The 23,156-nt window shown below is 48.3% G+C and overlaps 1 protein-coding gene across 1 annotated transcript in view; it reads left to right on the top strand.

Moving 5' to 3' along the window:
- The window catches only part of Itgae (integrin subunit alpha E), a 56,284-nt gene that overhangs the window by 22,014 nt on the left and 11,114 nt on the right, over nt 1-23,156 (top strand). Inside the window, exons 11-26 of the mRNA XM_090351463.1 lie at nt 122-189; nt 696-837; nt 1,706-1,848; nt 2,374-2,514; nt 3,102-3,326; nt 4,375-4,505; nt 6,139-6,269; nt 7,534-7,706; nt 10,472-10,600; nt 13,002-13,075; nt 17,442-17,574; nt 18,922-19,020; nt 19,410-19,495; nt 21,457-21,531; nt 22,240-22,303; nt 22,495-22,602. Coding sequence (XP_090207589.1) covers nt 122-189; nt 696-837; nt 1,706-1,848; nt 2,374-2,514; nt 3,102-3,326; nt 4,375-4,505; nt 6,139-6,269; nt 7,534-7,706; nt 10,472-10,600; nt 13,002-13,075; nt 17,442-17,574; nt 18,922-19,020; nt 19,410-19,495; nt 21,457-21,531; nt 22,240-22,303; nt 22,495-22,602 — 1,922 coding nt within the window. The remainder of the gene's footprint in view (nt 1-121; nt 190-695; nt 838-1,705; nt 1,849-2,373; nt 2,515-3,101; nt 3,327-4,374; nt 4,506-6,138; nt 6,270-7,533; nt 7,707-10,471; nt 10,601-13,001; nt 13,076-17,441; nt 17,575-18,921; nt 19,021-19,409; nt 19,496-21,456; nt 21,532-22,239; nt 22,304-22,494; nt 22,603-23,156) is intronic.

Genomic DNA, 23,156 nt, shown 5'->3' with positions numbered 1-23,156 from the left:
TCTCTGCTCTCAACCAGACGGTCTCCCCTGATTCCAAACACCGATTCCTCCTGGGCCATCGGCCCAACTGGACGGCATTCTCCGGCATGGTGGAGAGCTCACCGGACTCTTTCGTTTCCAGGCACCGTTGGAGACCCCCTTCATTACCAGCTGGCACAGACTGGCTTCAGCGCCCAGATCCTGGATGAGGTGTGTGGTCCCCCCAGCACCGGCAGGGGTCCTGGGCCTGCGAGGGCCTCCGAGGGAGTCATTTCAAAGGGAAAGGGAAACAAGTCTGTTCTCTAACTTGGGTCACTAAGGGGCAGGAGAACGGTCCTGATGCGTCCTGCTTTGTGCGCTCACATCGCCTGTTTCTCCCGTGGAGAGGGAGAAACCACGCGGTGGGAACGCGATCCTGTCGTCCCAGCCACTCAGGGGGCTGAGATGGGAGCCAGCCCAGCTGAAGGTCCGTGAGACTCAGATCCCCAGCGGGCACCCGAAGAGCCGGAAGGGGCGCCGTGGCTCAAGTGGCCTTGAGCAGAAGAGCTCGGGGACGGCGCGCGGGCCGAGTTCAGGCCGCACGACTTACAAAACAAAACCCCAGCCCGATCACCGGGCCCGCGCGGTCCGCGGCTGCTCTGCCCGCGCGCGCCCGGCCTCCAGGCCTCGGGGGCTGCGCGCCCGCACGGCCCTCACCGCCTCTCCCGCCTCCGCAGGGGCGGCTGCTGCTCGGCGCCGTGGGCGCCTTCACCTGGGCCGGGGGCGCCGTGCTGTACAACCCCGCGCAGGGCCGGGGCCGCTTCCTGAACCACAGCGCGGAGGCCGCGGCCGCCGGGCCGGCTGAGCACGGATACCTGGGTGAGGGCAGCCGGGAGGCCGGGGAGCGAGGGCGGGAGGGAGGCGAGGGCGGGGCCTGGAGAGGCGAGGGCGGGGCCTGGAGAGGCCAGGGCGGGGCCTGGAGAGGCGAGGGCGGGGCCTGGAGAGGCCAGGGCGGGGCCTGGAGAGGCGAGGGAGGGGCCTGGAGAGGCGAGGGCGGGACCTGGAGAGGCGAGGGCGGGGCCTGGAGAGGCGAGGGCGGGGCCTGGAGAGGCGAGGGAGGGGCCTGGAGAGGCGAGGGCGGGACCTGGAGAGGCGAGGGAAGGGCCTGGAGAGGCGAGGGCGGGGCCTGGAGAGGCGAGGGCGGGGCCTGGAGAGGCGAGGGAGGGGCCTGGAGAGGCGAGGGCGGGGCCTGGCGAGGCGAGGGCGGGGCCTGGAGAGGCCAGGGAGGGGCCTGGAGAGGCGAGGGCGGGGCCTGGAGAGGCGAGGGAGGGGCCTGGAGAGGCGAGGGCGGGGCCTGGGGTGGGAGAGAGTTGAGGGCGGAGTCTGGAGACCCCTGGGCCAATAAGTTCATACATTCGGACTCCTGGTGGGAGCAGGGGGACCCTCGCTGGGGACCTGGAGTTTGCGGGGACAGGGGTGGCCTTGGCTGCTGCCTGGGGAACCACAATAATGGAGGCTGGGTGATCCACATCCCTCACCCTCTTAATCTTCACATACTGTTTTCTCCCGATGCAAAACATTCTTAAGAATCCTAAGGGGTTTTGTTGTTGTTGTTAATAATAAATACACCTGATTTCCATCCCTTAAACAAGGGGGAAAAAGTGGCAGGTGGTGAATTTGTGTGAACAAGTTCATTTTGAGTGGAGTGGTATAGCTAACCACAGTGCGTGCTGTCTTCCTCCGCCAGGTTACTCAGTGGCAGTGCTCCACAAAGCCTGTGGAGTTTCCTACATTTCTGGGGCTCCACGGTACAAGCAACGTGGGGCAGTGTTTGAACTCCAGAAGAAGGGCAGAGAAGCCACCTTTGCACCAAAGCTGGAGGGAGAGCAGGTACCTGCTGCCAGTAGGGGCTCTGGGGACCCTAGGGAAAGAGATGAAGCCAACCTGCACAGAACTTAGGCTCCTGGGTAGTGTGTGTGGTTCTCTATGTCTGCCTGGAGGTCACAGTGTCTATAGTGAGCAAAATGATTAGGGACTCCGCCCAGGTGGCTCATGTTTGCAATCCTAGCTACTTGGGAGGCTGGTAAGGAGGATGAAATCTGAGCAAGCCTGTCAAAGCCAGCCTGAGCAAGAAAGCCTGTGGAAGATAAGGCTGTGGAAGTCTTATCTCCAATTAACCAGGAAAAAATCAGACATGGTGCTATGGTTCAAGTGGTAGAACACCAGCCTTGAACAGAAAAGTTAATAAATAGTGCCTAGGTTCAAACCCCAACTGGCATATGTATGCACACACAGAATGATCTGGAACAATCCTACTTGTTGGTCCAAGAACTGCATAAGCAGGAACCTAGCATTGCCGAGGGTTGCCTGAGAGGACACCCCAGCACTCAGCACTGAGTTTCTTCTGGGGTATAGATGGGATCCTACTTCGGCTCTGAGCTGTGCCCTGTGGACGTGGACATGGATGGGACCACGGACTTCTTGCTGGTGGCTGCTCCGTTCTTCCATGTTCGTAAAGAGGAGGGCAGAGTCTACGTGTATCAACTACATAAGCAGGTGGGAGTGTCTTCTGCTGCCGGAGTGAGCAAGGTTGTGGTTCTTTCCTAGGTGGTGGGGCTGGGTGAGCCCTGGCTGCCTGGCAGCAGTGGGTAGTGAGGGAGCTTCTCTGGGGAGATGGCATCCCACTTCCGGTTTTTCACTCGAGAGCAGTCACTGGTACCCTGTCTTCCATAGACTGATGCAGCATGCCCTCCCTGCCCATAGTGTGTCTCAGTTTTCCTGGTAACTGGAAGGTAGCCATTACTCCCATTTTACAGATGAGCAAGTTCAGTGAGTCGAAGTGCTGTTGAGACTTTCTTCAAGTTTGCTTAGCCAGTGTGTGGAAGCCTGGAGTCCAGGCTTCCCAATGGCTGAGGTAGCCCTTCTTGATGTAGGAGTTGAGGGGGTGAAACTGGGGGTCTTGATGTCAGCACGAGAGGATCCCAGCTTTACCATGGCGCAGTGGGGGAACCTTGAAAGTCCTTTACCCATCTGAGCCCTGCACTTCGGCTGAAGAGCCAGAGAGAGCAGTCCCTGGAGACTGGGGGGGTGGGGGGTGACATAATGAATTTCTTCCTGAAGGCTGCCTTGTTTGTGCTTGGCAGGATGGTTCTTTCTCATTGGCACACACTCTGAGTGGACATGTGGAATCCAGTGGTGCCCGCTTTGGCTTCGCCATGGCCTCTGTGGGGGACATCAATCAGGACGGGCTTACTGACGTGGCCATCGGAGCCCCCCTGGAGGGCTTCGCCGAGGATGACGGGGCCAGCTTTGGCAGTGTGTACATCTACAATGGACGCTGGGATGGCTTCTCTGCCAGCCCCTCACAGGTGACTCGGGGACCCTCTCCTGCCTTCCCTCAGAAGCACATTATCCCTAAACAGGCTTATGAGCCGAGTCAGCCCCAGGGCTAAGTGCTAGGTTGGCCTCGAATGACTGGGAATGTCATAAAGGCAAGAAGGCAGCCAGGCCAGGGGAGTCCATGCCAGGCCTCCCCCAGAACCTTAAGAGAGGGAGAGGTTGTTGGGTCATTGCTCACTTTCCTGATCTACATTTTGTTGTCATTGTTATTCTTAACCTGCCCCAGGCTTCCCTCTCTGCCTGGTCTCTGGTCCCATCCCAACCCCATTATGCTTTAGCAGACCCTGGGCCTGCTGCCAGCCTGGCTGCATGTTTTCTGGGCCCATCTTCTTTTCCAATTGCTTTTTTTTGGTGGATTATGGGGCTTAAACTCAGCCTGGGCACTGTCCCTGAGCTCTTCAGCTCAAGGTTACTGCCCTACTCTTGGCCAAGCCCCATTTCCTGTTTTCTAGAGGTTAATTGGAGATAAGAGTCTTAGGTCCTTTTGTGCCCAGGCTGGCTTTGAACCTTGATCCTTAGATCTCAGCCTCCTGAGTACCCAGGATTTCTGGCATTAGCAACCAGCATTCACCAAGCAAATATTTTTGTGCTGCTGTTAATTATGAAGTTTGAACCCAAACCCAGCCCCTCCATCATCATGGACCCAATTCAGGCCTTGCATCCTTCCCTGGCATTCCCACCCTTGGCCTTGCACCAGGCTGCTTTCACCCTGAGCCTTCCATGGCAGCACTCCTCCAGCCTACAGCAAGTCTCAGTCTGCCCCCTACACTGGTCCCTGGTGCCCTGTGCCCCCCTCATCCCTGTAGAGAGCCCTCTGTTTCCTTATTCCTCTCTCTCTCTCTCTCCCTTGGCTCCATTCAAATGGCCTGGGCCACTGCTGCTTCTAAGTTGAAAGGGCTCCCTGAGGCATGAAGGTGGGGGATGACGCTGACTTCCAGAGAACCTGGAGAGACTTTTTCTTTCTCTTCTCTCTTTCCTTACCTTGCTTCCATCTTTCTTTCTTTCTTCCTTTCACAGAGGATCAGAGCCTCCACTGTGGCCCCCAAACTCCACTATTTTGGCATGTCCTTGGCTGGCGGTTTGGATTTCAGTGGCGATGGGCTGGCAGACATCACCGTGGGCACGCTGGGCCGGGCAGCTGTGCTCTGGTAGGATGGGCAATCGATCTGCCCTGCCTTCTAGCCCCAGCCTCACCCCTGGTCTGTCTTTGATTCGGCCACCAGCAGACATCAGGTCCTAAGGGAGGGTGCCTGCTTTGGGACCAAACTGACTGTGCAGGGCTCAAAGTCTTTTGTCTCTGCTGTGTGGGAACCATTATGTTCTGGCCCCAGCGTTGTAAGAACGTGGGAGGCACCTCCTGGCCTTGTCCTGGCCAGCAAGCTCCCGAAGGACCTGGCTGTCTGCTCACACTTGCTTGGGGGCTAGGTACAGCAGGCTGGGATATGCACCCACTACCATGGAGCTTCTATTCTCATCCCTCCCTCAGGCTTCCTGTCTCTGTCATAGCATCATCACCTACTGCATTCAGGATAAAAGTCAGAGTCAGCCTTGATTCCTCTCTCTCCCTTTTTTTGTTTTTGTTGGTCATGGGGCTTGAACTCTGGGCCTGGGCACTGTCCCTGAGCCCTTAAGCTCAAGGCTAGCGCTCTACCACTTGAGCCACCGCACTTCTGGTTTTCTGGGGATTAACTGGAGATGAGTCTCACAGACTTTCATGCTTTGAGCCATGATCCTCAGATCTCAGTCTTCTAAGTAGCTAGGATTACAGGCATGAACCACTGGTGCCCTATTTTCTTCTTGTTATTATAAAGGTGAGGTACAGAAGGGTTACAGTTGTATAAGTCAGGTGATGAATACATTTCTTTTTGGACAATGTTATCCCTTCTTCTCTTTTCTTTCTCTACCACTCTGTCCACATTTTGTTGGCTGTGTCTCTAGAATACCTTCTAGAGCTGGGCATGGAGGCTCACAGCTGTAATCTTGGTATCCAAGGAGGCTTGGATCTGAAGGTCCTGGTTCAAAGCCAGCCTATGCAAAAAGGTCTTATTTCTAATTACCTAGCAAAAAACTGGAAGTAGGGGTGTTGTTCAAGTGGTAGAATGCCAGCCTTGAGGAAAAAGGCTAGGGAGGAATGCAAGGCCTTGAGTTCAGGCACCAGTACAAGTGTGTGCACATGTGCACACACACGCACGCGCACACACACACATCTGCAAGTAGAAGAGATTCGTTTTTCCCCAGGACCACTCTCTCTGCTCCATCCCATGCAGTAGCTGAGTGATCCTGTCACTCTGCTGTCTCAACCCCTCCATGATTCCTACCTAGGGCCAAGTCCTGGTTCCTCAGCTGAGTCTGCTCTCTGTAGCTGGCTCCATCCATGCCCTCTGTCCATTCCCTGTACTCTAGCCTTGCTTCCAGTCTTTGTTTTTCACTGCCTCAAGGGCTTTGCACTGGCTGTGGCTTCTGCTTAGAATGCTTTCTTGTCCCTCTGAGATCACAAAGCTGGCTTTCTTGTTAACAGACCAAAAACTTCAGTGTCTCCTCACTGGGGAGGTCAACTTTGACCACACCATCTAAGAAGTCTCCAGTCCCTAATGCTTTATCCTATTTTACTTTCACCATAGAATTGCTTGCTGTCCACTTTCCCATAGGCAAGGATTTGTCTCTTCCTGTAGCCTGAGGTCTCAGAATTCCCATCTATTGAATGCACGAACGACTGAGCCAAGCCCTTCCCCAGAGTCCAGTGGTCACTCCTCAAGGGCCTTTTGATATCTTCTTGTTTAGCTCACAACCTGTGGTTCACCTCGAGTTGTCCTTGAACTTCACCCCGGGTGCACTGCCCATTGGCTTCAGTGGCAGTGTGAATGCCTATTTGTGTTTTGAAATCATTTCGGCACCCAAGGCCACTGCATCAGGTAAGGACATCCTGGAAGGGTCTGGCATGTTGTGCTCATTCTGGGGTGGCTGGTAATGGGCAGGGGAAGTGGGTGAAGGTGGGGTTGGTGTGGGCCCTGTGCCTGAGCTTCCTCTAGTAGCTCGGAGTTCTGCTGTCAGGTGTCCCAGGCAGAGAAGGACGGGCGGTGGTGGGGGAGGGAGAGGAAGTGCCTCTTGGCTCGAAGGGAGTTTCTGAGAAAAGATTCAGAAAACTGGCTGCTGCTGTCTCCATCTGCCTCTGTGGGTGTGTATGCCCGGGAGGCTGCCTTCTTCTCTAAGTTCTATTTTCTTTTTTTGTGGGTCATGGGACTTGAACTCTGGGCCTGGGTGCTGTCCCTGAGCGCTTCCAGCTCAAGGGTACTGCCCTGCCTTTGAGCCACAACCCCACTTTCTATTTTCTAATGGTTAATTGGAGATAAGAGTGTCCTGGTCTTTAGAGCTCGGGCTGGCTTTGAACTGCAATCCTCAGATCTCAGCCTCCTGTGTAGCTAGAATTACAGGCATGAGCTACTGCACCCAGCTTCTGAGTTTTCTCTGCTCCCCTCATCAAGGCTCTCTGGCCAAGGTGAGATTGAATAGCCTGTTGGAAGCCAGGCCTCTCTTTCCTCCTGTGTTTGGAGATTTTCCAGAAGGAGTGGCTAGACATGGTTCTCCCAGTTGAGGTATTCACTGCCAATCTAAGAGCTTCCCTCTAGGCAGCATCTGGCTAATGGTCCCCAAGGGGTTATCCAGAGAGAACTGCCTGTAGCCTGCAGGTTACAGGGCAGTCTCCTGGGGTGGGGGCCATGATGAACCTGGTACTAGAAAGTGACAGGCCTATTACTACACAGAGCCTGCTGTGGGACACTGTATTTCCCCTCTCTGGGCTCTGGCTTCTGTTCTATATAGGATTAGGCAGATGGCCCAGGCATCTTCAAGGCCTTTCTTGTGCTCAGATTTTACTCAGTGGTTTCTTTCTCCCTTCTCTGCTTCTCCCTCCTTCTCCTTCCTTGCTCATTCATCCCAACTTCCTGCCCCATCTTTTTTGCCCCAAGGAGGACAGCCTCAGCCTGGGAATGAGCTACACTGGGGTAGGGCAGAGCCTGACCTGGCACTGACCCCAGGGAAGGGCCCACATGGGCTAGTGCCCAGCTGGGGCTTGTGGAGCCTCAAGCACGGTGGCGCTCTCTGCCTGGGCCTTGCCAGGCCTTGCCAGGCCTTGCCAGCCTTGCCAGGACAGCCTCCTGACAAAGCTCCGGTCCTCAGCCCCAGGCCTCCCCTCAGAGGCTTTGCTCAATTTCACTGTGGATGTGGATGTGGATAAGCAGAGAAAGCGGCTACAGTGTACCCATGCCCAGGACTGTGAGCACAGCCTCAGGACCTGGACGGCTGGATCTCGGCTGTGTGAGCACCTCTGGCTCATCCCTACAGATGGAGAGGTAAGGGGAAGAATGACAGCCCAGGGTGACCTATGATGCTGGCAAAAGTTCTATGCACCTGCACCCATAATCCTCACTACTCAGGAGGCTGAGATTTGAGGATCACAGTTCAAAGCCAGCCTGGGCAGGAATTCTGTGAGATTCTTGTCTGCAAATAACTACCCAAAAAGGTGGAAATAGAGCTGTGGCTCAAGTTCTAGATCATTAGCCTTGAGCAAAAAAGCTAAGGGACAGTGCCCAGGTCCCAGGACTCACAAATAAACAAACAAATAATTACGATGCAGGACCCACCAGCACATGTAAGTAAGGTGATTAAACTAATCCTAACTCATCAAAAACCATGAAATGACATGAACATAGTAGATAATCATACCAGAAATTCAAATTAAGGCAACCTGGGTTATGGATTTAGCTCCATGGTAGATTGTGTGCTTGGCATATGTATGGCCCTAGCTTCTGTCCATGCAATGAAAACAAAATAAAATGAAAAATAGAAAGCAAGAAAACAAAAGCAGGAAGAAAGAAAATCTACTAAAATTGAACACTGCACCTTTGAACTTCATGGAACCTGGTCCTAGACAAAAGAAATTCTTTTTTTTTTTTTTTTTTTTTGTGCCAGTTGTGGGGTTTGAACTTATGGCCTGAGCACTGTCCTTGGACTTTTTCCTCAAGGCTAGAGCTCTACCCTTGAGCCACAGCACTACTTCTGGCTTTTTTCTATGTATGTGGTGCTGAGGAATCAAACCTGGGTCTTTATGCATGCTAGGCAAGCACTCTACCACTAGGCCAAACTCCCAGCCCTCCTTTTCTTGGTGGGACATGAGGTTTGAACTCTGTCTGGGCACTATCCCTGAGTTCTTCAGCTCAAGGCTTACCATTCTCCCCCTCTACCCCTGGGCCTGGGTGTTGTCCATGAACTCTTCAGCTCAGGGCTACTGCCCTACCCTTGATCCAAGCACCACTTCCCGCTTTCTAGAGGTTAATTGCAGATAAGAGTCTCAGATCTTTTTGTGCCCGAGCTGGCTTTGAACCTTGATCCTCAGATCTCAGGTCCCTGAGTAGCTAGGAGTACAGGCATGAGCAACTACGCCCGGCTAAATAAAGGAAATATTACTACTTTAATTTTTTTCTGGTAATAAATAGGAAGTGTTATGGTTATGGTAGGGGTTGGTAGCTAACGACTGTAATCCTAGCCACTCAGGAGGCTGTGATCTCAGGGTGTGTGTGTGTATCAGTACTGGGATTTGAACTCTGGGCCTCATATTGTTGTCTGGCTTTTTTCACTCAAGGTCAGTACTCTTACCATTTGAGCCACTTCTGGCTTTCTTTTTGGTTAACTGGAGATAAAAGAGTCTCCAGGACTTTTCTGTCTGGGCTGGCTTTGAATCTTAATCCTCAGGCCTCAGTGTCCTGGGTAGCTAGGATTACAGGTGTGAGCCACTGACATTGTGCTTATTTTTAGTTTTAACATGTTCAGTATGTCCCTCTATGCTGCTTTGAGAATTTTTTTTTTTTTTTGGCCACTCTTGGGGCTTGAACTCAAGGCCTAGGCACTGTCCTTGGATACTTTTTGCTCAAGGCTAGCATTCTGCCACTTGAGTCACAGTGCTACTTCTGACTTTTTCCATGTATGTGATTGCAGGGAATCAAACCCAGGGCTTATGCAAGCTAGGTATTCACTCTATACTAGGTCACACTCCTGGCCCTGAGAAAAATATTTTTTTTTAATTTAAGAACTTATTAACATTGATTTTTACATCATATTTTAAATGATGTGTTTGACAAACAAGTATTTAAGAAGGGAATCTCTATATACAATCACTGGCACTTAGATTTTAGAATATAATTAAAACTAGGCTGAGCGTTTGTATGTCATAGATACATATTAATCTATGTAATGAAACACAGTCATAAATTTTTATGTCTACGTAGTTGTGTTTATATTTCCAATACCATGTCCATAGCATTGGGTACACAAATACTGAGTCATTGCTCTTGTACTGTTTGGCTCTAATAGCCACATATTAACGATACCATGCACCTTTTGTTACTTTGAGAAAAATCTTTGAAAACTCACATGTGACTGACTCTTCCCTGTCATAGCTCATTTGTCCTCCAAATGAAGTCCAGGCCAGTTCTTGGCACCAGAGGGCCCCAATGCCTTTGTGTTTGTTGATAGAACCAGAAGCCATGAGACAGAGGCCCGAGGCCAGGGCAGTTTTTCTAATGCTCTTGGCAGCTTGCTAACAGCAGTTTTCTTTCAGGCTATATTCTTCAGAAGATGCTTGAGGACTTCCAACTGATGCATTTCATTAACTTCTTTTTCTTTGCTTTTTGGTTGTATTAAGATTTTGGACTCGGGGCCTCATACTTGCTAGGAAAGCCTTTCACCATTTGACCCCAGCTCGTCCTTCCTTCCTTCCTTTCATTTTGTCAGGCATGGGCTTAAACTCTGGCCTAGGCTCCATCCCTGAGCTCTTCAGCTCAAGACTAGCCCTCTACCACTTTGAGCCACAGCACCACTTCTGAGTTTGTGGTGGTTAATTGGAATAAGAGTCTCATAGACTTTTGTTCCTGGACTGGCTTTGAACTGAGATCCTCAGATCTGAGCCTCCTGAGTAGCTAGAATTACCGGTGTGAGCCACCAGCATCCAGCCCTCTGTTAATTTCTTTTAGTGTCTGTATCCAAGTGAGAAAGTCTTCTTGTCCTTATTTCCTCTGCATGCAATTCTGACTCTGCCTTCCTGGGGCTGGTGATCCTGCAGCTCTGTGAGGAAGATTGCTTCTCCAACATCAGTATCGTGGTCAGCTACCAGCTCCAGATCCCTGAGGGCCGGAGGGGCCAGCCCCACCCCATCCTGGACCACTATGCGGAACCTTCTGCCATCTTCCAGGTGATTGCCATTCTGGGTCCATCCCCCACAAAACACCTCCTCTCTTGACTTCAATCAAGGGTAGAAGTGGGAAGGAGGAGGGTCTTCAGGCCTCAGTGGGCCTTTCCCTGTATAAATAGGGATGCAGAATCACTCAGAGGGTATGAATTTACTCACTGGGGTCTCTTGTAGGGGCTGGACTGGGCTGCAGAGAGGAAACCTTTCAGTCACCTGCCACCGCAGGCCCCATCTTCCCATGCACCTGGCCCTTCCAGGGTTCCACCCAGCCTCTCCCAGTGCCATCAGTGCTGCTGAAACAGGCAGATGTAGCTAGCACAGACACCTTTGCACAACTAAAGGCAATCGGGGAGGGACAGGAGAGAAGGGTCAAGTTGCCAGCTAAGGTGATTTTGTGATGAGGACTTAGGTCCAGGGTCTCTGGGTACTTCAACAGGCTTTGTTTAGAGCAGGGAGAAAGAGGTAATGATGCGAGCATTAAAAAATAGCCATTGCAGCTGGGCATTGTAGCATGTGGCTGTAGACACAACCACATAGAAGGGCTAGGCAAGATCATGAGCTCACGGCAAGACCATGTCTAAAAGAAAAGTAATTACAGTGAGTTAGGATAAACTAAGCCTTCAAAAGGAAAACACAAACAAACACAATAACAACAACAACAACAAAAAGATGCATATATTCAGGGAGTCATAGGATACTGGTGACTGTCTAGTATTTTTGTTCTTGGAAACATAGTCTCCTCCTACCTCACCCTACTAAATACTGGGTTTGTAGATGTAGACCATCATGCACAGGCTGTCCAGTGTTTTGTGTGTGTGCGTGTGTGTGTGTGTGTGTGTGTGTGTGTTTGTGCGCACGCACATGCGTGCGCACGCTTGTATGCTGATACAGGAGATTAAATTGAACTCAGGGGCTCATGCCCTTGCTTAGCTTTTTCACTCAAGGCTGGTACTCTACCATCTGAGCCACATCTCCACTTCCAGTTTTTTGCTACTCATATGAGTTTTATGGACTTTCCTGCACAGGATGGCTTCAAACAGAGATCTTAAGATCTCAGCCTCTGACTACCTAGGATTATAAGGCACGAGCAATCAGTGCTAGCCTGGTCCAGTATTTTCTTTCTTTTTTTGGGGGGGGGGTGGGTCATGAGGCTTGAACTTGGCCTGAGCCTTGTCCCTGAGCTCTTCAGCTCAAGGTTATGGCCCTACCCTTGAGACAAGCCCCAATTCCCATTTTCTAGAGGTTAATTGCAGATAAGAGTCTCAGGTCCTTTTGTACCCGGGCTGGCTTTGAACCTTGATCCTCAGATCTCAGCTCCTGAGTAGTTAGGATTACAGGCCTGAGCCACTGTGCCCTACAGGTTCAGTATTTTTCATTTTAAACATGCTCTGTATTACACACACACACACACACACACACACACACACACACACACACACACACACACAAGAGATAAGACTAGAGATGAGGCTCCGTGGTAGAGTACTTAACAAGCATAGGGCCCTGAGTTCGATACTTAGCACCAGAAAATAAAAAAAGAAAAAAAAATAGAAAAAAAAAAAGCCCTACAAACGAAACTTTCCCACAAAACTAAAAACCCTCTTAACCCAGTTATAGCTCTATGTCTGTCTTTTGGGAAGTACAAGATCTTCTTTCAAGCCCTGGGCTCCCACTCTAAGCTCAGGCCATGAAAGACTCCTAGCTGAGGAGTGTGTGTGTGTTTTGTGTGTATGTATGCTGGTACTAGGACTTGAACTCAGGTCTTGGACATTGTCCCTTAGCTTTTTTGCTCAAGGCTGGTGCTCTACCACTTGAGCCACAGCTCCATTTCTGACCTGGCTGATTCCTTCATTATAATAGAGTTACTTTAGAAAATTTAATTTTTCAATGTAAACTAGGGATTTTCAACCTGGCAGAGAGCTTTTGAGCCAAATGTGACTTCCTGAACTAGTTTGTGATGCATAAACAAGATTGTAAGGGAAATAGTTAACTTATAGAAAAGACTGGCCAAGGGAGAGAGCTCATAGATAGCATTTTCCTCCTTCCTCCCTCTCTTCTCTTCTTCCCTCCCCTCCCCTCCCCTCCCCTTCCTTTTGTACTAGGGTTTAATAATATCTGATCAGGTGGCTCCTGTTACTGCCCTGCTTTCTTGCCTGTCCTTGAAAAGACTACAGCCGGCAGTAGGGATATAGGCCAGGTCTGTGAATCTGTTAGCTGTCTTGGTCATGTGGAAATATCCCAGCATCAGAATGTACTCCCTTTAACTGTACTTCTCAAGCAGAAAGGACAAGAGACAGGAGAGGCCAGATGTCCTCAGGAAAAGGTCAAGACACAAGACTGCTGGGAAAGATGAAGGTACCTCCTCCCCAACCCCACTGACTCTTGCTCTACTGTCTGGTTCCAGCTGCCCTATGAGAAGGCCTGCAAGAATAAGCTGTTTTGTGTTGCTGAGTTCCAGCTGGCGACCACCATCTCACAGTGAGTCTGATCCTGTCTTTATATATCTGCTGTTGACTTCATCCTAGACAAACACCTTTCCTGGATCAATGACAGAGTCTCTTCTACCCCCACCCCTCACCATGAACCTCAGAAAGCATCAGCATTGACTATCTCAGCCACTGTAGGAGGGAGATAAGAAGGGGATTTAATTCTTATTTTATAGACCATAAGTCAGACTCGCCAGGTCCTGATGGCTCATGTCTGAAATCCTACCTACTAAAGGGGCTGAGATCTGAAGACTGCAATTTTCTTTCTGTTGGTCATGGGGCTCAAACTCAGGGCCTGGATGTTGTTCCTGAGCATTTTAGTTCAAGGAAGGCTAGTGATCTATCACTCTGAGCCATGGCTCCACTTCTGATTTTTTGGTGGTTGACTGGAAATAAGAGTCACAGCTTGGGCTGGCTGTGAACAGCAATCCTCAGGTCTCAGCCTCCTGAGTTGTTAGGATTATAGGCATGGGCCACCAGTGCTCCAGGACTACAGTTTGAAGCCAGCCCATGAAGTATAGTCTGTGAGACTCTTATCTACATTTAACCAGCCTAAAGCTGAAAGCATGCACCTACATATCCATTCACTCAAAGAACTGAACTGATATGACAGGTTTGGACATGTGGTTGTTTAAAATCCCCTTTATGGCAACTAATGCCATATGTATCATGACACCGAAGGCCAGCTGGCTGGAGTTGGCCTCTGTGGAGAAGGATACTGTGTCTCAAGCCCTGGTAATCCCTCTCAGACTTGCATTTCAGATGTGGACAGCTAAATACTTCCCATCACTAAGAACCCAATTCATGACTTTCAAGTGCTTTGGAATGCTGCCCAACGAGTAGACCCATCTGTTCATAACATAACTACCCTTAGCCAGTTCCCTGTGAAATGAAGCACAGTTTATCCTGCATTGCCCTCTAGTGGACACAACAAGCATTATCTTCTATTTCCAAAGTATTCCTGAGCCTAATAGCATGCAGCTGTCTTTGACTTGCAGCCATGGATCTAATGAATACAGTCCCTCTCCCTAGGAGATCACATGTACATCCATACATGCTTGTGTCCTAAGTCCTTCTGAAACTGCCATTCAGATTAAGAAACTCCATCCCATATTCTGGTGATGCCCAGATCTTTCTGGAATCTAGAACAGTAGAACCAATATTCAGTACTATTTCATCTTGTAGGTACCTCTGCTCATATCTCATACTGACTTCATCTCCCTCCATCCTGGGGTCTCCTTCTTGTGTTGTCCTCAGTGAAAACACCTTGGATCATTCAAACTCACTCCAAATGTGTCCTTTTGTTGTGTGTGCATACCGGCCCTGGGGCTTGTAGTCAGGGCCTGGGTACTGTCCCTGAACTTCTGCTCACTCTACCACTTCAGCTTTTTTGGTGATTAACCAGAAATGAGTCCCACGGGCCTTCCTGCTGGGGGTGGCCTCAAACCATGACCATCAGATCTCAGCCTCTTGAGTAGCTAGGAGTACAAATATGAGCAATTGGTCCCAGCCCCCAAATTTGACCTTAAGTCCTCTATGTCCCCTTCCTTCTCCTCCCTACCTTTCTCTGCTCTCTCAGCCTTATTATCTCTGATTTTACCCCCTGCTTATATCTCTACTACTGCTGTCTTACTGCAGCCATGTATCTATCATCGTGCTCATGAATTTCTACAGAAGGTCCTGCCTCTATCTTTCCCTCAACCAATTCCAGTTGTGATAAAATAAAAGCACAACAAAACAGTAACAAAAGACATGCCACATTACTTCCCAGATTTTCATATTCCATCTGTAGACCTTAAAAAAATTCGGGCCGGGAGTTTGGCCTAGTGGTAGAGTGCTTGTCTAGCATGCACAAAGGCCTGGGTTCCATTCCTCGGTACCACTTACATAGAAAAGCCAAAAGTGATGCTGTAGCTCAAGTGGTAAAGCACTAGTCTTGAGGAAAGCCCAAGGACAGTGCTCAGGAACTGAGTTCAGTCCCCAGGATTGGCAAAAAAAAAAAAAAAATAGGGCCGGAAGTGTGGCTTAGAAGTAGAGTGCTTGCCTAACATGCACAAAGCCCTGGTTCGATTCTTTGGTACCACATACACAGAATAAGCCAGAAGTAATGCTGTGGCTCAAGTGGCAAGTGATAATTTTGAGAAAGCTCAAGGACAATGTCCTGGCCCCAAGTTCAAGCCTCAAGACTGGCAAAATATTTTTTAAAAAATTAAAAAATTGGGGGGAGGGAAATAGAGACCAAGACATGAGAAAGGGTATCAATGTTTGTGAAGTAATGCACCTTCTATCTGGTGAATATAATGAGCCCTTCTATCAATTACAATAAAAATATATGGAAAAAATTTTTAAATTGAGCCAGTTCTGGGGCTTCAACTCAGGGCATTGTGCTTCTGCTTGACTTTCTTGCTCAAGGCTGGTACTGTACGACTTGAGCCACACTTCTGCCTCTGGCTTCTAACTGATTAATTGGAGAAGAATCTTTTGGATTTATCTGCCTAGACTGAGTCTGGACCTCAATTCTCAGATCCTCAGATGCCCGAGTATTAGAATTATAAGTGTGTGCCTGGCCATCTTCAGACATTTCAAATGGCTAAAATGTTTCCTTGTTTGGGGTAGTAGCGCATGCTTATAATACCAACATAGAGAGACCAGGAGTTTGGCCTAGTGGTAGAGTGCTTATCAAGCATGCACAAAGACCCAGGTTCAATTCTTTGGTACCACATACATAGAAAAAGCCAGTAGTGCTGTGACTCAAGTAGTAGGCCTCTAGCCTTGAAAAAGCCCAATGACAGTGCTCATGCCGAGTTCAAGCCCCGGGACTGGTAAAACAAAACAAAACCAACAAAGAGAAGGCTGAGCAGGAGGATGGAGAGTTCCAGTGCTGCCTATATAGCAAGACCCTGTCTCAGAAAACTAAACTTTTTTTTTTCATTGTGCTGATACTATATTGTCCTATAGATCTCAACTACTTAAGTCTCTTGGCAGGAAGGGGGAAGTTCTCATATATTCCAAAGGTTTCTCTTCTCCAGCCTGAACAGACTCATGGGCTTACACAGTAGTGTTTGAATTGAAAGAGCCTGAGTGATTTAGTGAGTGGGAAAGCTGGGGCCAAGACAGAGGGCTCCCTGAGACAAAGGCAGAGCTGTGAGCTGTGTCTTGGGTGCTCTGCTCAGTGCTGGAGAGCAGAGCAGCTGGCATAGGCAGGGCTCCAAAAACCTTTGTGGAACAGATACATTTGTGTCATAGAGAACCTTGTCTAGGATCACAGAGAACTTACAAAATCTGGACTGAGTCAATCCTTGTTCTTTCCTTTTTGTCTTTTCTTGCATCCTTCCTTTCCCCCTTTCTGTCTCTCACTCAGGGTCCTGGGTGCTGTCTCTTTATTCTACCACTTGAGCCACACATATATTTCTGTTTTTTTGATTAATTGGATATAGTTTCATGGACTTTTCTGCCTGGGTTGGCTTTAAACTTCAATCTTCAGATCTCGGCCTCCTGAGTAGTGAGGATTACAAACATAAATCATCAATGCCTGGCTTAGATTGAAATTTTGTAACTTCCTTTGGCAGCTACTATACCTCAGGTAAACTGGCCTCTCTTGGCTTGTTTTCTCTTCTATAAAATAGAGTAACAGAACTCTTTTATAGGGTTATTATGGGGATTACACATATGACACACGGTGTTTGGCATATGATAAGCATTAAATGGTGTATATTGTAATCTCATCTAGCAACTGGGGTGGGTTCAGTATCTAGATATGTGCTTCTGTTGAGGGGAAGAAGATGTAAGCTCTGAAGGCTTCCTTTAAGCGGGGCATGGATGGTTCACACCTTAAATCTTTGCTACTTTGGACGCTTGAACAGGAAAGATTGTTTTGAGGTCTGCCTGGGCAGTAAAGTTCTTGAAACTCATCTCAAAACACAGCAAAACAATCAAACAAAAAAACAGGGTTGGAGGTGTGCTTGCATAGTAGAGCATCAGTCTAGGAATGGGAGGTCCCGAGGTCAAATATCAGTACCACACATATAAAAAAGGAGCCTTCAGGCAGCTTATCTAAGAAGTTAAGAATATGCTACCCTAGCTGGGCACTGGTGGCTCATGCTTATAATCCTAGCTACACAGGAGGCTAAGATGTGAAGATGGAGGTTCAAAGCCAGCCAGGGGAGGAATGTCCAAGAGACTCCTCTACAATTAACCAACAAAAAGTCAGGAGTACTAGCCTTGAGTAAAATAAACCTCAGGAACAGTTCAAGCTCCAAGACTGCTGTGTGTGTGTGGTATGTGCGTACACACATTATCCTACTATCCTGAAACGTAGACTGCATAGACAGGTGATGCTTTTATCTTCATCTGGACAGGCAGGAGCTGGTGGTGGGGCTCACCAAAGAGCTCACCATGAACATCAGCCTAACGAACTTTGGGGAAGACTCTTTCATGACGAGCATGGCTTTGAGTTACCCCAGAAACTTACAGTTTAAGAAGATACAGAAGGTAAGGGTGATAGCAGCTTTGGAATCAAGTCCTCATGTGTCCTAGCTGCATACCTGTTTGTTTTGCCTTTTTTTTTTTTTTTTTTTTTGGTGCTGGTGCTGTGGCTTGAATTTAGGGCCTATCTAGGTCCCTTAGCTTTTAAGCTAGTGCTCTACCACTCAGGCCACTGCTCCATTTTTAGCTTTTTGATCAACTGGAGATGAGTCTCATGGACTTTTCTGCCTGGACTGGCTTTGAACCACCATCCTCAGATGATGATATCTCACTGTTGCCTGGATAAACTAAGGCACAGGGCTGGGAATGTGGCTTAGTGGGTAGAGTGCTTGCTTAGCATGAATGAAGCCCTGGGTTTCATTCCTCAATGCCAAATACACAGAAGAGACCAGAAGTGGTGTCGTGGCTCAAGGCCTTGAGAAAGCTCAGAGACAATGCCCAGGCCCTGAGTTCAAGTCCTAGGACTGGCATAAAAAAAGAAAAAAGAAACAGAGCTTTAGATAAACTGTTCTGGACACAGCTTTCTGCATGGGAAATGGACCATTCCACAATACAGGCCTGTCCTGACTCCTTTACACAGCCCAGTTTTGCTTGGAAGCTATTAAAACAGCTTTACTCATGCTTAATCAAACTCCATCCATTCCTAGAATCCTTTAATATGATTTTTCCTTTATTGGATGAGATATGCCACAGTTTTTCTCATTGCAGTGCCTCAGTAAACCTCACTCTGTTGGAACTAGTGTTGCCCCTAGGGGTCAGTCCTAGGCTATGTGAGCTAAGTCCCTTTGACAAGCAGATTGAGTTTCCATCTTATATACATGCTTAAGGTAAACAGAACATTAGTCCACAGTCCAGTGCCAAGGTAACAAGTCCTTCTCCTGTGAGGACTAGCTAGAACCAATTTCCTGCCATTTCTGCTCTCTGCCACTGTCACTGAATGGCCCTAGGCCTTATGTCTAAACCTTAGTTCAGCCAGGCACTGGTAGCTCATACCTATAATACTAGCTTCTCAGGAGGCTGAGATCTGAGGATGGTGGTTTGAAGCCAGCCCAGGCAGGAAAGTTCATGAGACTCTTATCTCCAATTAACCACCAAAAAAACAAGCTGCAAGTAGAGCAGTGGCTAAAGTGGCCCCTGTATTCAAGCCCCACCATAGGCACAAAACCAACCAAAACATCTCTTTAGTGGTCTCCCATTGAGCTCTCCTGCCCAGCTTGTTAGGAAGACCAGGTCCCAGGCTGCCTTAGTGTGTCCCTGGCTCCTGCCAGAAAACCTGGCATGTAGACAATCAGTAAATGATTACTAAATTCCTCTTTAGCGTCTTGAGAATAGCATCTCCTTCTGTGTTAACAGCCTCTCTCTCCAGATATTCAGTGTGATGACCCAGTGCCACTTGCTTCTACACTGGTTATGAACTGCAAGATTGGCTACCCCCTACTCAAGAAGTCAACTGTGAGTCTGTCAGTGCTCATCCACCTGAGCCCCAATGTGGTCTTTCAGCAGTGGCCACTGCCCTTCTCTTTAGCCAGTACACACACAGTGCCTGGCACTGCTAGGATGGCTCTGAAAGAGGGGAGGGGGAAGTTTCCCAAAATACATTCATAAAGTAATGGCTTATCAGGCATAGGCAAGTGTGGAAAGGCATCAGATCAAATGATCTGCAGCAGCAAAGGGCTGACTGCCGACCTTCCTCTGCATTTGCACCCGGCGCTTACTTGAAATTATAGAAATGGAGTATGGGATGCTGTCATGTGTAGAATTAACACTTTCCCTGGCTCTGCTTAGTTAGTAAGCATTGCATTGTGAATGGGACTAAGTGACCATTTCCCCCTTTAAAACAGGCAAATGCCTCCATAGTTTGGCAGCTAGAGGAGAATGCCTTCCCCTTTCCAAACAGGACAGCAGACATCACTGTGACCATCTCCAAGTAAGTAGTACCTATGTCACTATGTTGTTATTTTGGAATAACATACATGACATGACTGCTGTTATAACCCCAAAGCAGGAGAGCAGGGTTGAGTTACTCAGATTTGTCTGCCTGAGCTGGCTTCAAACCATGATCTTCAGATCTCAGCCTCTTGAGGATAGAATTATAGGCATGAGTCACCAGTGCTCAGCTATCAAAGATTCCTAGTTATGGTTTTAACTTGGGAATTGTCATCCTTCTTGTCTAAGGGTAGGATGTTGTATGGTGTCAGGAAGGAGGTCTGTATTGGGATGATTCTGCTCCCTCGAGGCAATGTGTGTGGAGACAGTTTTGATTGCTATAACTTAGGAGGTACTACTGGCATCTAGTGGGCAGAGACCAAAGATGCTACTACCATTATACAATATACAGGGCTACTCCACAACAAAGAATTATAACAATTATAGCAATGTTGAGGCTTATACCTATAATCCTAGCTACTCAGGAGGCTGAGGTTTGAGGACTGTAGTTTGAAGCCCAGGCAGGAAAGTCTACGAGACTCATTTTTAATAAACTACCAAAAAAGCCAGAAATGGAGATGTGGCTCAAATGATAACAGAGAATGAGAGTGATTAAGGGGTTGGGGGGAGAGTTCAAGCCACAGGAGCAGCAACAAAACAAATCAACTAGTTTTCCACAAGAGGCAACAGATGTGGTAGTATGGGTAGAAACATTAGAAACAAACCAGCCAAACTAGACAGAATAGTCTAGTCAAGGATGGCACCCAGGACCTGAGTTCAAGGTGTAGGACCAGTAAAAAATAATAGTAAAGTTTAAAAAATATTTTTTTCTTTCTTTCTTTTTTTTGCTGGTTGTGGGGCTTGAATTCTGGGCCTTAAAAAGTATTTCTCAAGGGCTCGGAGCGTGGCCTAGTTGGTAGAGTGCTCACCTAGCATCCACTTAGCCCTGGGTTCCATTCCTTGGTCCCCACATACACCGAAAAAGCCAGAAGTGGTGCTGTGGCTCAAGTGGCAGAGCACTAGTCTGGAGCAAAAAAGTGTCCAAGGACAGGGCTAGAGTATAGCTCAGTGGCAAAGTGCTTGCCTATCAAATGCAATGTTCTAGGTTTGATGCCCAGAGCCAAAAAACCAAAAAACCAAAAAAAAACTACAGGGGCTGGGAGTTTAGCCTAGTGGTAGAGTGCTTGCCTATCATACACGAAGACCAGGGTTTGAGTCCTCAGTACCACATACATAGCAAAAAGCCAGAAATGGTGCTGTGGCTCAAGTGGTAGAGCTCTAGCCTTCAGAAAATCCTTGGACAGTGCCCAGGACCTAAGTTCAAGGCCCAAGACTGGCAAAAAAACCCCACACAAAACCCAAAACTAAAAACTACATAAAGTATCCAAGGACAGTGCCCAGGCCCTGAATTCAAGACCAGGACTGGTAAAAAAAAAAAAAAAGAAAAAAGAAAGAAAAATTTTTTTTTTTTTTTGGCCCCCTTCTCTTCTCTTTCTGGCCCCGCTCGCTCCGGCCCAGCTAGGTTCCCCCTCCAGCTCAGGCCCCGCTCGCTCCGGCCCGCTCGCTCTGGCCACCACTCGGTTGGACTCTGTTCACTTCAGCTCAGCTTGCTTCTTTCGCTCTCTGTCGCCGTCGCAGTCTTGTCTCTGCCACTTTTCCGGTTTGGTTGTGTCTCGTCTCTGCCACTTCCGGCTTGGTTGTGTATGTGGGATACCGAGGAATCGAACCCGGGTCTTTGTGCATGCTAGGCAAGCACTTTAACCGCTAGGCCAAACTCCCGGCCCCCCCCCAAAAAAAATCTTTAAGGATGGTTTCCTAGCCAATTTTTTTGGGAGAAGGGGTGAGGGGGAATATTTTGCCAAGAGACTTTATCATCTAACCCCACAACCCCACCTTGGGACACTAGGGTTACAGCATTGAGTACAAAGTGATCATGCTCTAAACTAACATTCTCATCCCCAGTTCTGAGGAAAGGTCTTTGGCCACAGAGAGGCACAGTCTTCAGTTCCGGCATGCCTTCACTGCTGTTCTCCCCAGGTAAGGACCCCAAAGGGGCTGACGCCGGTGTTACTCCTCACACAGGACCTCACCTTCAGGCCTCTTGTGATGGATCTGCCGGCAAGGTGAGACAGCATCCTGTCTTCTACCAGAGGCATCTGACAGTGATCTAGGACACTACAGTTTGAGTTCTAGGCACCCATAGTGATCATCTAAAAGAGCATTGCCAGGCCAGGCACTGGGGGCTCATGCCTGTAATCCAAGTTAGGCTCAGAAGGCTGAGATCTGAGGATTGTGGTTCAATGCCAGCCAGGCAGAAAAGTCCATGAGACTCTTACCTCTAATTAACCACACACACAAAAGCTGAATGTGGAGCTGTAGCTCAAATGGTAGAGTGATAGCCTTAAGCACTGATGCTTAGGAATAGTACCCTTGCCCAAGTTCAAGCCCCAGGACCAGCAACAAAACAAAACAAAACAAAGTAAATCAACTAGTTTTCTACAAGAGGGAACAGATGTGGTAGTATGGGTAGAACCATTAGAAACAAACCAGTGAGCACTAGAAACAAACCAGCCCAACTAGACAGAATAGTCTACCTCACCCCAACCACCTTACACCCATTTTAAACTGACATTCAGTTTCAATTCCTTTTTTACCTCTATCCTAGTATATACAGCTGGAAACATTCAAGTTCATTGGAAAAGAGAAGGGGACTTTTAAGCTTATTTTATTTCCTCTCAATTGCAGACCATCAGTGATATACATGAACACAAGCCTGGGGCTTTCTGAATACCGAGAATTCCTTTTCAGTGTGAGTGCTTAGTGCTTATTGCAAAGCAACACTAGCTGTCACTTTTCCTTCCTCTTTTTCCTCCCTGTTTGAAGCATCTTAGGATCTCAGGCTGGCCTTGAACTCATGATCTCCTGCCTTAGTGACCTGAGTACTGGGGTCACAGGTGTATAACACTGTACTTACTCTCTTGCTCTAATTTCATTTGATAGATACACGGAGAAAATGTCTTTGGAGCCAAATTCTACTTGCAAATTTGTGTTCCAATTAAATTGCAAGGTCTTCAGATTCTAAGAGTGAAAAATGTGACAAAAACTCAGGTATGTAAAAGTGATGATCACATTTCTTTCTAGTGTATATAAAGATCTCAATAAAAATTAGAACTTTGGGGGGGAAATGAGATTAATAGCTGGGCATGACTATAATCCCATCACTCAGAAGGCTGGCTGAGGCAGGCAGATCATGAGTTCAAGGCTACTCTAGGCTACATAGTAAAACCCTATGTCAAACAATTAACCAACAACAGCAACAACAAAAATGGGAAAACAGAAGGAGCATTGCTCATTCAGCTCTTGAAGCAGAATTACTTTTCTTCTCTCTGATAAGAAGCAAAAATTCCAACATTATTAGTGGCCATGAAAACATTTATTTCCCTTTTGAAAATTGAAATTCTGCATTATGTGATAAAAGGACTTGAAAAACATTTCTCACATTTCCCTCTATAAATTGTCTTTCTTTTCGCTCCCTCTAGTCTTTCTTGGTCTTTCCTACAGCCTCTGTGCTTTCCATCTATCTGTATCCAGTCCCCAAAGGCAGCCTAATACCTAAAGCAGCAACTTAGCCTAACAGCTGATGCCTGGGCGCTTTTCCTGAT

The sequence above is a fragment of the Megascapheus bottae genome, chromosome 17 (genome assembly GCF_031878675.1).
Source record: "Megascapheus bottae isolate mThoBot1 chromosome 17, mThoBot2.hap1, whole genome shotgun sequence".
Taxonomy (NCBI): domain Eukaryota; kingdom Metazoa; phylum Chordata; class Mammalia; order Rodentia; family Geomyidae; genus Megascapheus; species Megascapheus bottae.
Note: the sequence above shows the minus strand (reverse complement) of the source record. Positions and strands in the feature narration are given on the sequence as shown.